At 40.1% G+C, this 14843-nt stretch overlaps 1 protein-coding gene across 2 annotated transcripts in view; it reads left to right on the top strand.

The window, feature by feature from the left end:
• Nucleotides 1–4722: 4722 nt before the first annotated feature.
• The window catches only part of enc3 (ectodermal-neural cortex 3), a 52202-nt gene continuing 42081 nt past the window's right edge, over nucleotides 4723–14843 (top strand). For both annotated transcript variants that reach the window (XM_030132090.1, XM_030132089.1), the window contains exons 1-3: nucleotides 4723–4993; nucleotides 6989–8023; nucleotides 8119–8894. In XM_030132090.1, coding sequence (XP_029987950.1) covers nucleotides 7001–8023; nucleotides 8119–8865 — 1770 coding nt within the window. In that variant the 5' untranslated portion in view covers nucleotides 4723–4993; nucleotides 6989–7000 and the 3' untranslated portion in view covers nucleotides 8866–8894. The remainder of the gene's footprint in view (nucleotides 4994–6988; nucleotides 8024–8118; nucleotides 8895–14843) is intronic.

Here is a 14843-nt window from a genome sequence, read left to right as displayed (position 1 = left end):
TGAATGTGACAGTGATTCATTGTTCAAATCTATATGTCAGCCCTGAGATGAACTGGCGACGCATCCAGAGAGAACCCTGCCTTCACCCATAGGTAGCTGGGATAGGCTCTGCTCCCATGACCCTCTGGAGGCTATAGCGGTTCAGAAGATGACTGACTATTTACGTTTGTGACTTCTGACCAGAGTTTATGTTAAAATTTTCTTGAACCATCCAGTCTTTCATGTTTGTCAGTAGTGTCTTTTTTAATATGACTGACTCCTATGTTGCCTTCAAGTGCTACGGGAATTTTGGTAAATACTACCTACTAACTCAAAAATTGCACTTGAACACCCCACACATCATATTTTCCACTGGAGAACTGGGACAAAATTTTGACACACGAGATGAAAATAACCTTTGATGTTTTCAACATGATGCAGTGGTGTAGTCCTGGGTATTAGGGGGTATACGGTGTATACCCACTTATTTTTCAGTCAGCATTGTGTAAACCCACTTCTAAATCCCCGATGCGCACCATTCAGTAATATCTGCAGCCAAATGTCCCATTTTTTCCCCTAGGATAGTGAAGCCATGACCCACCCTACTCTGCCTCTAATTGGCTAGTACTAGGTGCCTTCACTGATTAGATTGGTTAACTTTAGGCATGAGGACTGATGACCCAATCAGAGGCAGAGTAGGGCAGGTCACACTGAGGAATTTATTGTTAACTAGCACTGGCCACCTCTGGAATCTGATTGGACACCTCAGGTGCCAGTGCCACCCCAGTTGATTGACAGGTCATTGCATGTCTCTTTGAAAGATGCGCGATTATTGGAAACGTGAACGAGAAAGGCAGAATTAACGTCTTTCAAATGAGTGACACATATCGAGAGAGCTTACTTTCATGGAATACATAATACTAAGGTAAGTTTTTAAGTTCAAATCAGCCACTGCTTTAAACTACTACCCATGTGACTGCACATCTAGAGGAGAAGACATGTTAAACTATGTAAGTAGGCTGATGTTATGAAAGGCTAACGTTATAATTGACAATTGATAATATATTTGACATTCATGCAGCTGCTTGTGTGACCAGTAATACCTACAAACTGCTCCTGATCAAGTCATGATAATTTTATAATAGTGAGCAAATACTACTGATGGATTTTTGGGTAAAGTAAATAGAGGAGTCTGAAACGTCACTGTTTCTAAAACGGCATTTTTCTGGATTTAAAAAAAAAAAAAGAAAAAAGAAACCAAAAATTTAGAGTATACCCACTTCAGGGACCACTACACCACTGACATGACAGAGAGTAACAAGAGATTCATGGATGATGATCAGCAATGCTTTTAACGTTTTGCTGCTGTTAGCTGATGATTTCTCACATTCATAGTATACATAATTTGCAAAAAAAAAAAAAAAAAAGAAGCTTTTTCAGATGAATGAATATGTCCAAATCTGTTTTACCCAAGTAGCAGGTGACCATAAATTGTGTTAGCCTTTTTGCATTTTACTATGACAACAAAAGCACTTGAACACAACGTACCGGTAATTTCAAATTCACTACTGGAAAAGATCATCTTCCCAACAGCACCTGAAGGCAGCATTACATTCTCTTCTGCATAAACTGTATGAGGAAGTGGACAGAGGAGCCAGACATGGTCCAGTGGTTCCTGAACTGCTGTTCTGAAACCAGTAGTTTGAATGTGACCTTTACAGTGTAGGCTTATAGGTGTTGAAAGTGACCATATTTGGACAGAAGTAGCATGAGAGTACGGGGGTCATGAGCTCACACTTAACACTAGCTTACTGACTTGATAAATGTCACACATCATTTAAGCAAGTCAATTTTTGGTCTTGTTGGCAAAATAGTAAATGTGCTTTTTGACCTCAGTGGTGCTTAACGTGCTTTACAATGTGTCACATTCCCACATCCACACATCTGTGAATCATGTGGGAGCAACTTAAGGGCCAGTGTGTTGTTCAAGGACACTTGGACATGTAGACTGGATAACATGCATTCAGTCACTAAACTTCTGATTTGTGGATGACCCACTCCACTTCCTGAGCCACCATTAGCTTTAGTACAACTTATTATCGACACCTACAGTACAACAAAATGTTTTCTCCAATAAACCAGTTCAAAAGTCTGATTGGGCACCCAAGCAAGTGGTCATACAGACCAGATTTACTTCTGTTTGACCTGAGATCTGATTAAAGATTGAAGGTAAGGTCCTTAGTTGTCTGTGTTCAAATAAACAATATGAGGTCTTGAAACCAAGTTGAGCGATACTAGTGCAGCCAGTTTCAATTACCTGCACCTGCTGAAGTGTTGGTGTGGACATGTCTGGGCAAAGAACTAGTGTGTGGAACTTGTGCTGCACTTTGTTATACTAATAAGAGCAGTAATATGCATTCCTATTCTGCTGTGACAAAGTAGTGGAAAGTCAATGGCTGTCATAAATGTGACCTATTAAGATGCTAGGTTTTTCTTCTGTGTAAATATTAGGCACAAATGCAGCAAAGACACATTAAATGTTTGCTTTACAAATGCAATGAAGCAATAAGATACATTTAAAATAATCACTATAAAACCCCAAGAAAAACATTACTATTCCAAGATCAGAATATTGAAAGGGCCCATTGGCCCAGTATCATGCTGAATTTCTCCTGGAAATCACAGATGGTCTAATATATATATATATATATATATATATATATATATATATATATATATATATATATATATATATATATATATATATATATTTTTTTTTTTTTTTTAAATAACTGAATGTGTTTTCTCAAAAAATAATCATTTTGATGTGCAAGAAAAGTACTCTCTGACTTCAGTGACCCCTGACAGACCTGATTCTTATTGTGATAGGCTCCCTGGAACCGAGGTTACATTATTGGTAAATTCCTGTAAACCTCATGAGTACTTAAATCCTTAAGAAAATTCGAGGAATCCAGCGACAGAAGCCATCTCTTGGTCCTCAAGGGACTTCAACCTGCCATCATATGAGATAAGAGCATGAGTTATGTGGAGCTGGCACTGAATGAAGACAAAGCTGAGCCTGGGGAGATGCTCATGATTGATCTAATTCATTATAGTATAGTAGTAGAATAAGAAATCATGTAAGTTATATCAAAGAAGAATACTCACCTTTTCTGTGACCCTGGTGTCTACACAACCAGGGTTACACTTCTGTACATTAAACTACATTGAATGTTAAATGTTTTACAGAGGAATTCTAGTATTAAAACACAAACAGTGAGCGTAGTGGGTTAGTTATGGATCTGACTATTTGGAGTTGCCTTTGAAGAAAACTGAGGCTCTCCGACGGTGATAAATTTAGAAATCTTTACCATTTCTTTCAGTCACAATAAAAACATGCATATGTGTTTCAGTCATCAAGGCCTTCATCAGGGCAAATTTACATGTAGGTGAGTAAAAGTGTCAATAACACTTGGCAGCAATGATTTTTCAACCAGCAGAAAAATGTGCGGTATGGTCTAAATCAGGTTTCACTCTGATGTGTCCATCCCACTGGAACAGGGTCAATCTGGGCTCATCAGACCACAAGAACTTTAACCATTGAAACACAGTCCAGTCTTTATGCTCTCTACCAAATTGATGGTGGTTTAAGAAATGAGAAGCTCCCCCTCCATCCGTTACAGTTAAGGAAACAAATTAATCACTGCAGTAATTATCCATTGGAAAAATCTGAAGTGTTTGCTGAGTTAACCCTTAAAGACCCAAACATCCACTGTCGACCTAAACCATCTACTGATGTAAATGTTTCATACCTGTTAATCCACTAATCCTATCAATAAGTGTAAATAATTGGTGTAAAATGCAGTTTGTCATCTTTTCATGGTCATCCGACATGAGCCATTTGTATGTTCAGAGGCATCATAGTAAATATGGAAACACTGTCATCTTCTACAACATTGATTCATCTGTAAAACCCATGGAGTTTGATTAATGACAGTGGATGGAGATGTTTGTTTTTACATTCAGTTATGGATACCTTTGCTGAAAAGGTCACTTTTCCTTCAGTTTTTTAAAATTAATTAATTAATTTATTTATTTTTTATTAACATGTATATAATCAGAGAATTAAATATAGAAAATTATCTGATTTTCACTGAGATAATGCAAAATACAGAGGATAATAGTATAACAAATTATGATAAACCGCTTGGGAAAGACATAAAAATTGATTTGGAAATACTTGAGTGTTTTGGGGTTAAACCCATGTAGGTACTATTTTGGTCAGTCTGTGTAACACAATGTGAATGGTAAGAAATACTGTTTTCTTTTACACAAGTAAAGACATTTACACCATAAACTGACGGGGGGAAAGCCTGAAATTTAATGCGTAAAAATTCACCAGAATGCAGGAAATGTTGTGCTCCCCCCACTCCCCCACCCCACCCCACCCCTGTGGTCACCTCCGCAGGTTGTTTGGATGGGGCCTTAAATGCGGTGAATCTGGAAATATATTTTTCTTTTAGGATATTGACCATTAACGTCTTCTTTATTACCGGCAGGTGAAACTCCCTGACACGTGACTGTGTATGAAACGATATGTGACATTAATTGAGTTTCCGGACTTAGAAGTTGGCCAGAGAATAAAGTGCAGCCCGTGCGCCGCTGGTGCGCAGCCCATTGGTCAAAGGCCGGAGCAGAAGGAGGAGCCAGCTCCACACTAACCGCTGCCTCGGCTTTTTTTTCTTCGCTCTGCTATCAGTCTCCACGGCTGCGTGGCTCTCCGACAATCAAATCCAGTGTTAAAACTTTGTTGCCATTGTTCCACGTCTGAAAACTCAAAGCGGACGACGACGACGCACGGACAAATGGCTCTACTTTTACGCACATGTTTAGGACTTGAGACGGTTTTTGATTCGGGGAGCACATTTCTCTAAACTGTGCCGCGACTCAAACTGTTCCAACGACGGAACAAATTGCAGCCAAGATAAAGGAATTGGGCTTTGCTGCGATCAAGGTAAGAATTTAAAACCCCCATCCAAACCTTTCTACATGAACCATTCGCCAGTCATACTTACATGTTTGACTTTCCTGTAACTTCCGAACTGTGAGGAGTTTCTTTATCCGCTGGTCCTCGGGTGTTTCGATACCTCTGCTGTGGAAGTGGGACTAGTTTACAGCTTCTTAACTTGGGAGAGGAAAGTTGAGCGTACGCAGAACTGCTGACCGTAGTTTCACATTTACTACACTTAAACGATTTGGATTCCACGATGAGCCTCGGAAATACCACGTCCCTCTCCTCTTCAGACGGACTGAATTAATGCATCTGCTGTGAAACAATGGAGGCTACTGAGCCGAACATATTTATTTGGATGTTTTCAAGTTGTGCAAAGTCCATGTTAATCAGCTGGGTCATGCCTGTTATTCCAAGCTGGTAATTTTACTAATCAAGTGTTTTTCCTACATAGAAAACAGTTTTCTTTGAATGCGCCATATTCATAGTTCTATTAAATTTACCATAAACATTAGTAATCCAAAATAATCCATGCAGCACAAGGCAATGGCTGCAATAAGCCTCCACTGTAGCTGATCCCAAAGGAAACAAATGGAGGAAAAGACAGATTTAGTGCACAGCGGTTACATAATTTTATCCTTAAGAAGCTGGTCTGAGGTGTCAGATCTTATGTGGGCTTGAAAGCTTTTGCCTTTGACACCATGTGAGCCAGCAAGAAGCAGAACAAGCTGGCAGGAATTTCTTGACTCTCGCTCTAGTTGGTGGTGACTCAACCCTGAAACATGTATAGGGGTGGAAAGATGTGATGTAGGATAGCACACCCACACCCAGATGTTGCTCTGCTGATGATCATTAATTACACCAGTTTATGTAAAGAGCTGGTTTGTATAGTTCTGCTGGTTGTTGTTTTCTGGGTTAGATATTTACAGACATTGACATATGTTTTCTAGTGAAAATGTGGCACACGGTATGAACTTGTGGGTGTTCTGTGGGAGTGTTTCTTATCCTCGTTCCCTTTCATCTTTCTCAGGGTACGTTTACACGGCAACACTCCGTAAAGATTTCTCCTTTGCGTTATAAAATCATTCCGCTTTAAGACGAAGCCGCTATGATAACGATCTGCGTTAACATGAGTCCGCGAGGACGGCTGAATACACTGTAGTGGCCATGCCAGACCAGTAGCTGGCGATGTAGAGCTGTAGTGAAACAGTGGCGGTAAAACATGCGCCTGCGCACAAACGATTTCCGGTTTAGACAGCCTTTAAATGAGGAGAAGAAGAAGAAGAGGCGGACAACACTATTTACAAACAACAATGGCGAGTGGTCGTACAAAGACGCAGGACTTCTTTGTCTGGACAGACGAGCTGAGCACAGTTAGCAGCACGTATGTTGTTCTGAAACCGGCAATTGTTGTTGTGGTTGTTTCTTCTTTTTCTGCAGCTTTATTGTGTCATAGAGGCTGGCAGACCAGCTTGGAGGTGCATTACCGCCACCAACTGGCCTGGAGTGGGTTAACTGGCGGTTCTTGGCTGCGCGCGCATGCGGTGACGTCATATTTTACCCCGGAACGCTCCGACTCGCGTTAACACGGAGCTGAAATGCGGAGCGTATCGATAACATTCCACCCTGGACCCTGGTATCAAAAGTTTCCGGATTCAGGCACTCTAGGCACCGTTTCCATGTTAACAGAAGGCTAATCCGCAATGAAATCTTTCCGGAGTCGACTGAATCCGACGCCGTGTAAACGGCCCCTCAGTCTGAAGTCCGTTTCTACTGTAATCCACTGGACTGCTATCGGGTCTTTTATTTCTGAACAGCTCATTCATCAGCTACTAGCATGCAGTGTTTTGTTGAATCACGAAATAGGAGGAGTAAAGTTCACATCAAAAGAAGGGTTCATAAAGTCCTCTCCTAAACTCTTACCGTAAATTGCATTGTATTAAACTGATGAACTGGTGTTCTCATGTTATTTAACTTCAACCTATCCCTCATTTCCAGGTCTGAGTTAAGATGTCCGTCAGTAACCACGAAAACAGAAAGTCTCGCTCTAGTTCAGGCTCCATGAATATCCAGCTGTTTCACAAGACGTCCCACGCCGACAGCCTGTTGACCCAACTCAATCTGCTGCGCAAACGAAATGTCTTCACTGATGTTGTCCTGAAGGCTGGCAGTCATTCCTTCCCTTGCCACCGGGCAGTCCTGGCCTCCTGTAGCAGATATTTTGAGGCCATGTTCAGTGGTGGGCTCAGGGAGAGTCGTGACGCAGAGGTCAACTTCCATGACTCCCTCCACCCGGAGGTGCTGGAGCTCCTGCTTGACTATGCCTACTCGGCCCGTGTTATTATCAATGAAGAAAATGCAGAGTCACTCCTTGAAGCTGGAGACATGCTTCAATTTCATGATATCAGGGACGCAGCAGCAGAGTTTCTAGAGAAAAACCTCCACCATTCGAACTGTTTGGGAATGATGCTGCTGTCCGATGCACACCAGTGTCAGAGACTGTATGAGCTGTCATGGAGGATGTGTCTGGCAAACTTTGCAACCCTCTTTAGGACAGAGGACTTCCTCAGTCTCCCTAGAGACAAAGTCCAAGAGCTGATCCTTAGTGAGGAACTAGAGGTTGAGGATGAGAGCCTGGTGTACGAGGCTGTAATTGACTGGGTCAAGGCTGACATGGAGCAAAGGCATAGCGAGCTGCCAGAGCTGCTGAGCTGCGTTCGCCTGGCGCTGCTCCCAGAGACATATCTGTTGAAGAACGTAGCCTCGGAGGAGTTGGTCATGTGCCACAAAGTGGGCCGGGAGATTGTTGAAGACGCTGTACGGTGCAAGATGAGGATTCTCCAGAATGATGGGATTGTAACAGGATTCTGTGCTCGACCCAGAAAGGTCAGCCAGGCCCTGCTGCTGCTGGGAGGACAAACATTCATGTGTGATAAAGTGTACATGATTGACAACAAGACCAAGGAGATCACACCCAAAACGGACATCCCCAGCCCCAGGAAAGAATGCAGCGCCTGTGCGATTGGTTGCAAGGTATGCACAGTATTTGATGTATATTTGGATGTGCATTTTTAAAATAAATGTTATGTGGATATACTCATGATGTGATTTCTCTGGTTGTGTCTCAGGTTTATGTTACTGGAGGGCGTGGCTCAGAGAACGGAGCCTCAAAAGATGTCTGGGTCTATGACACGTTACATGACGAGTGGTCCAAAGCTGCTCCAATGCTGGTGGCCAGGTTTGGACATGGGTCAGCGGAACTTGACCACATGCTCTACGTTGTTGGTGGACATACTTCCCTTGCAGGATCCTTCCCTGCCTCTCCATCTGTATCTCTCAAACAGGTGGAGCAGTACGACCCTCAGACCAACAAATGGGCTCTGGTGGCTCCGCTCAGAGAAGGAGTGAGCAACGCTGCCGTGGTTGGTGCCAAAAATAAACTTTTTGCTTTTGGAGGCACCAGTGTCAATAGAGACAAATACCCCAAGGTGCAGTGCTTTGATCCTTGTCAGAACCGGTGGTCTGTCCCCGCCGCCTGCCCACAGCTGTGGCGTTACACAGCCGCTGCTGTGGTTGGCAACCATGTGGTGGTTATCGGAGGTGACACTGAATTTTCAGCCAGCTCTGCGTATCAGTTCAACAGTGAGACGTACCAGTGGTCCAAGTTCGGTGATGTGACGGCCAAGAGAATCAGCTGCCATGCAGTGGCATCAGGAAACAGACTGTATGTGGTGGGCGGGTACTTTGGGGCTCAGAGATGTAAGACACTGGACTGTTACGATCCGTCATCAGACTCTTGGGACAGTGTGACCAGTGTTCCCTACTCTCTCATTCCCACTGCCTTTGTCAGCACATGGAAGTACCTCTCTGCCTGAAGAGATGCACTGACTCTGAAGTTTCTGTGGTGAGTAATTGTAGTTTCCTTAAGCTAACACAAACAAACGTCAGTTACATGTGCTATTCATCGTACGCTTATTGTCAGTAAGATATATGAATATGTATATTATATGTGAGCTCACAACAAGGATGTCTTCTCAATTCAGCACCCTCAGGTGACTGTCAGGCTGAACCACACACTAGACATTTGTTTAAAAGCCCTGGTTGTTTTTAGGGTTGCCAGTAATTACAGTTACATATTAGCTTACTGTGACTGCTGGGTGTTGGATAAACATGGTGGAGTCCTGGTTTAGAGAGCAGGAGGAATGTGAGCGGTGCTGGTAATTACAGAGTCAGAGTTTGCAACACAAGACCTCTGTCAGTGACAACAGCAAGGTAGACAATCAGGAATCAGGTCTGTGCTCGTTACTAGGGTGAGATCAGTAGGCAGGCTGCTAACAGACTGTCGTAACGAGTCAGTGTTTTAAAACTGTTCATTGGTTAGAAAAGGTCAGGTGTCTCATGGTGTTTAAACATGGACGCTGGGGCACCTAAAGTAGTACACCGAAGTCTCCTTGACTTCAGCGAATGTCTTTAATCTACATTTCAGATCTTTTGATGATTATATCTATAAGTTTCCATCAGAGGTCTAGGTCAGGCACCATTGGCTTTTATACAGAATACACATCTTTGAAATTAACTTTCACTTCATTAGAAACTGACCACTTCTAGAGCAGAACATCCAAGTCAAAGTAATAGATACTTGAATGGATATTCTTGAATCACTGAACAGCAAAGTCAAATTCAATGATATGAAGGTATATTTGTTTCTTCATTAATCAATCAAAAGGAAAGTTGCCTTAACCAAAAAAAAGGGGTTTTAATCAAAAAAACCTTTCTCACTCAAAGAAAAAACGTGTTTGAATACATTAAATATTTGAGATCCAAAAAGTTGCATTTGAACACTTTTTTTCTTTTGAAAAGTTTGTATTTTTCATTGAAGTGAGTGAATTTTTGATGGAAAATAGTTTTTTGACTCAGGTCATCTTTTATTTTTGAGCCATATTAGGGGTAGGATAGTTGTGTCTTTATTATTCAGTCCCCCCACAAAATATCACTTTGACCAAAAAAAAATATTTTCAATCAAAGAAAAAATTCACTTCAATAAAAAAAACATTTTTAATTAAATAAAAAGTTTCTTTTTTTTTTTTTTTTTTTTTTTTTTGATTGAAACATTTTGACACAAACATCCCACAGTGGGAGGATGCTTCCCCATTGGTCAGACGTGCTTGCGTGACAGAGTGACAAGTGTCACCTGAACATTGCCAAGTGGGTACTTCCTCATTCTAGAAGGACATTCCTTTGTTAAATGTCATTGGTGTAGACACTTGTCACTCAAACATGTCTGACCAATGGGGAAGCATCCACCCACTGTCAGATGTTTGTGTTAAAATGTTTCCAAAAAAAGGACTTCAAAAGTTTTTTTCACTTGAAAGAAAAAAATTATTCAGTGCAATTTTTGGGGTCTTAAATTTTTTTGCATTCAAACACTTCTCTCTTTAATTAAAAATGTTTTTTTTTTTTTTTTTTTTATTGAAGTGAAGGTTTTTTTTTTTTTTAGTTTTTTTTTTTAAAACATTTTTTTTGGCTCTGATTTTTTTTTTTTTTTTTTTTTTTTTTAAATTGAATAATAGACACAACTATCCTACCCGTAATATGGCCCAAATATAACAAAGATGACTTCAATCAAAACAAAATATTTTTAGTTAACAAATAACTTCAATGGAAAAACATTTTCAGTTAAAGAAAAAAAGTGTTCAAATGCAGTTTTTTGGGTCTCAAATATTTTTTTTACATTCAAACACTTTTTTTTGATTGAAAAGGGTTTTTTGATTAAAGTGAAGTTTTTTGTTTTTTTTTTAATCTTTTTTTTTTTGGGTTTAGGCAACTTTCCTTTTGACTGAATAATAAAACAAATCTACCTTCATACAATGAGCAATAAATATAAACATCAAACCAACCGTTAAACATCTAGGAGGTTTTTTTTTTTTTGTTTTTTTTAAATTAACTTTTGCGCTTTAAATTCCCTCAAAGTCAGTATTTCCAGTTTTGAAACCCCATACTGAATAGTGACACAAACTTCTGCTGGTACTTATTCATCAGATTCATCAAAGAAGTTTCAAAGTGTAGGTAGTGGTGCAATATGTACGGACAAAAGGAAATGTGAATAAGTGTGATGGAAGCAGATCCACCAAATAATTGTATCTACTGTGTCCTACAAGACAAAGAGCTACAGAAAAAACATGCTAGACAAAAGCTTTGACAAACTGTGGAGGAGTTTGAGACATATGATTGAGACTAGTCGTTTGGTTCAGTAGGCAAAACTAAAGTAGTTTCAGGCTTTTGACAAAACATCTCTTACTATCAGCTCCTCAGTCAGCAGCTCAGGTATTATTATTATTATTATTATTACTATTATTATTATTATTATTATTACTATTATTATTATTATTATTAGGCTCAAGCCACACAGGCACTAGCTGGCGAGGGCCTATTAAAATCGCATGGTTCCGTTATTATTATTATTATTATTATTATTATAATTATTATTATTATTATTATTCTGTCCCACTTTGCATACAAATGTGACCCCCTGAACATTAACAAAAAGTCAGTTTTATTTGACCAACAATTCAAGCCCGGTGAAAATGAATTTTATTTGAAGTTGCCAAAAAACAATTTTGCCAAATGACTCAGCCACGCCCCTTCAAAATCAAAACACATTACGTGGATGGGAGCCCTACCCAAATTTTTTCCATGTAGAAAAATGAAACTTGGTACAGTCATAGGGACAAGTAAAAAATTACATTATGGCCCTGCCCCAAACCCAACAGGAATTTGGCAATATTGGGTGGAAGTGTGGACCTATAAAATCACACCCCACATACTTTCATCATCTCTTCCTAGGGTTTTCATCCAATTTGCACCAAGCATGGTGAAAATCCCCTACACATGTGTGATCAAAATTTATGAATTACATTTTTGATCAGATGTTGGGCGTGGCTGTGATGAACTCACGACAAAGCGGTCGTTTTTGGAAGTATAAAAGTGTGTGTGTGTCTCGCTGAATGTCGGATCAAGTGCACAATACGGTGTCCTCTCACTGTTGGGTGGCCTTGGTGGTCACGTGGGGTGGTCAGGCAGGAGGGCGAGGGCCTTAACACCGCTTGTGGTTTGGTTTTAATTCTTCTTCTTCATCTTCTTACTCATCTTCTTCATCTTAGTATTATTATTATTATTATTATTATTATTATTATTATTATTATTATTATTATTATTATTATTATTGTATGTATAACCAGCTGTGTTTTTAACCACAGTGATGAAGGCTATGATAAAGAACCATTTCTTAATATTCATATAACAATAATGTAACTTCATAGAGCACCTTTCTTCAGTCAGGTTTTCAGGGCCCTCTGTAAAGGACAGAGTAGTGTGAACTGCCCTAAGCTCGAAAACACATCAGTTTGACAAGAGATGGAGGGAAAATGAGTATTCATCTCCAGGGTTATTGAGAATATGACAAGCTGGAATGAAACAGACTGTATCAGACTCAGCCTGATCTGCCGAAAGAACCGACAGGTGGGAGTTTTCACAGCTCTGTGTGAGATAAAAGATTATAAATGTCTCTGCAGGGTGAGGAAGGAGGGATCAGGGGAGCTAATAGATAAAACCAGAGGAAGACTCTGTGTGTGTGTGTGTGTGTGTGTGTGTGTGTGTGTGTGTGCGCGCGCGTGTGTGTGTGTGTGTGTGTGTGTTGTGAAGGTTTTCTACATGTGCCCAGTGGTGGACAATCCAGTTTGAAGTTTGACATGAGGCCTGTCCTGTGATCTTATTTTAGAACTGATGTGACATGGAGAAAAACCAGTCGCTGCTGCTACAGCCATCGGATTTGCATAAAAAAAACTAAAGCTCTGTTGTATGTTTTATGACCAGTTTTGAGTTTTTATCTTTATTAGAACAATGAAATGATATTTTTTTAATATTAACTGCAGTTTGTCTCAATGTCTTGTTTTTGAGCTGTAGCATAATGGTATACACAAATATGAACTGTAACAGAATGAAATTGTCAGGACTGCTGCTAACCATTTGGATGCCCTAAGCACAGTTGCATTAAGGTGCCCCCCCCACAAAAAAAACAAACAAACAATAATGGTCTACCTTTTTTTGTTAGAATGTTGCTAAGTAACCAATAACATCAATAATAACTTAGAGGTCAACTGATTATCGGTCGGGCCAATTATCGGCGCCGATATTTGGCAATTTGACGTATATCGGTATCGGCCTTTTTTTTTAATCTGACGGGCCGATATTAAGAAATCAATTTAAAACTGGGTTATTTCAGCTCAGATGCAGCCCCCCCCACCCCCCTCCCTCTGTCTCTCTCTCGCTCTGTCTCTCCTGCCTACTGTCTCCTGCACTATCCAGTCCGCGCCCTCTGATTGGTTGACGCGGAAGCTGTCCTCACACACTCACAGACTGGGACTGACTTGGGATGAGACTGTGTTCTACATACATTTTTCCCCATTACTAATACATAGTGTGCAGAGCGTTTAGAGCCAGATTGATGAAATAATGTTCTGGTAGAAGCTCATCAGCCTCCACCTTAGCGTGCTTCCCTAGTGCTTCCCTAAAACAAGTGAACTGAGTTTTTTACGCACTCTCAATCACACACACATGCTTTTCTATCACAGACTGTTTCCATCTCCATATTATCAGCAGTCTAATTCATACACATGTCGGGAGGTAATATGTGTTAGCAGAGCTGCCGCTAATATTTACATTGCTCTGACGTTATTCTGAAACATTAGTAGTAGTTGTGAGATGTAGAGCACAGGGATGTTTATTACAGTTTCAGAAGAGTTTTCTGTGTTTACCTTTGACACGTGTTTTCTCTCCAGAGCTTCTCACATGAGAAAACTTCACCTCTCCGCGGTGTGTACCCCTTCCGCGTCGAAATCCGACGTCGGATTTCGACGCGGAAGGGGTAACCCCCCCCCGTGTCAAATAGTGCTGCTACGGGGCTCTGGCCTCATGCGTCGATTTCTGACTATTTGGGATGAGACTGTGTTGGTATGTAATGTAATAGTGTGTGTTTGCGTTAAAGTCACATGAAGAACTCTACAACTCACAACTACAAATATTGCTGTGAGCTTTCTAGTCCTATGATCTGAAAATTAAAGTGAAGATGAGACAGAGTAAAATTCAGAGGTGATTTATCTGAACAAAATGGTTGAATATTTTAAATACTGTGTGTAAAGCCCTAAAGGCTGTTTATGTTCTGTCAGGAGTTTAATTGCACTCATAGCAACTATTAGACTTTTTTATGTAGCTTTTGTCATATTAATCATTAATAATGTAGCAACATAGTTTTGAATGACAGGGTCCCTGCTATCGCATGGTGAAATGTAAAATTTAATAATGAAATCAACTTAAGTCTTCCCAAATGCTGTAATAAATTAAGCATGATGAGTTGAGCATATGTCAGCATGTGGCCCAAGAGTTAACAAGAGTCTCCCTGTATTTTTGTTGTGTTTGAACTTAAAACAAAGATAAGTCATCATAGTTATATTTAAATTTTACTTAATTTACTGTGGAAAATTTTCAGGGAGCTTTTTATTTAAGCTTTTATTCAACTTTATAAGAGATGCTTCTGAGTCTAGGAAATCCATGCACTTCTGGAGCTATTATTTTCTATTTGTTTGATTAAATAAACATGCTTTAGGCATTTAAACAAAGTTCAGTGTTTGCATTATTCAAAATTTTTCACACCAATTTTTACACTTTTACTGCAAATGAATATCTGCTCCAAATATCGGTTATCGGCCTCCTCTAACTACTAATAATCGGTATCTGCCCTGAAAAACCCACATCGGTCGATCTCTAATAATAACAATAATAATCGTAAAACTTCAGA

Source organism: Sphaeramia orbicularis, chromosome 4 (assembly GCF_902148855.1).
Source record: "Sphaeramia orbicularis chromosome 4, fSphaOr1.1, whole genome shotgun sequence".
In the NCBI taxonomy this organism is placed as follows: Eukaryota; Metazoa; Chordata; class Actinopteri; order Kurtiformes; family Apogonidae; genus Sphaeramia; species Sphaeramia orbicularis.
Note: the sequence above shows the minus strand (reverse complement) of the source record. Positions and strands in the feature narration are given on the sequence as shown.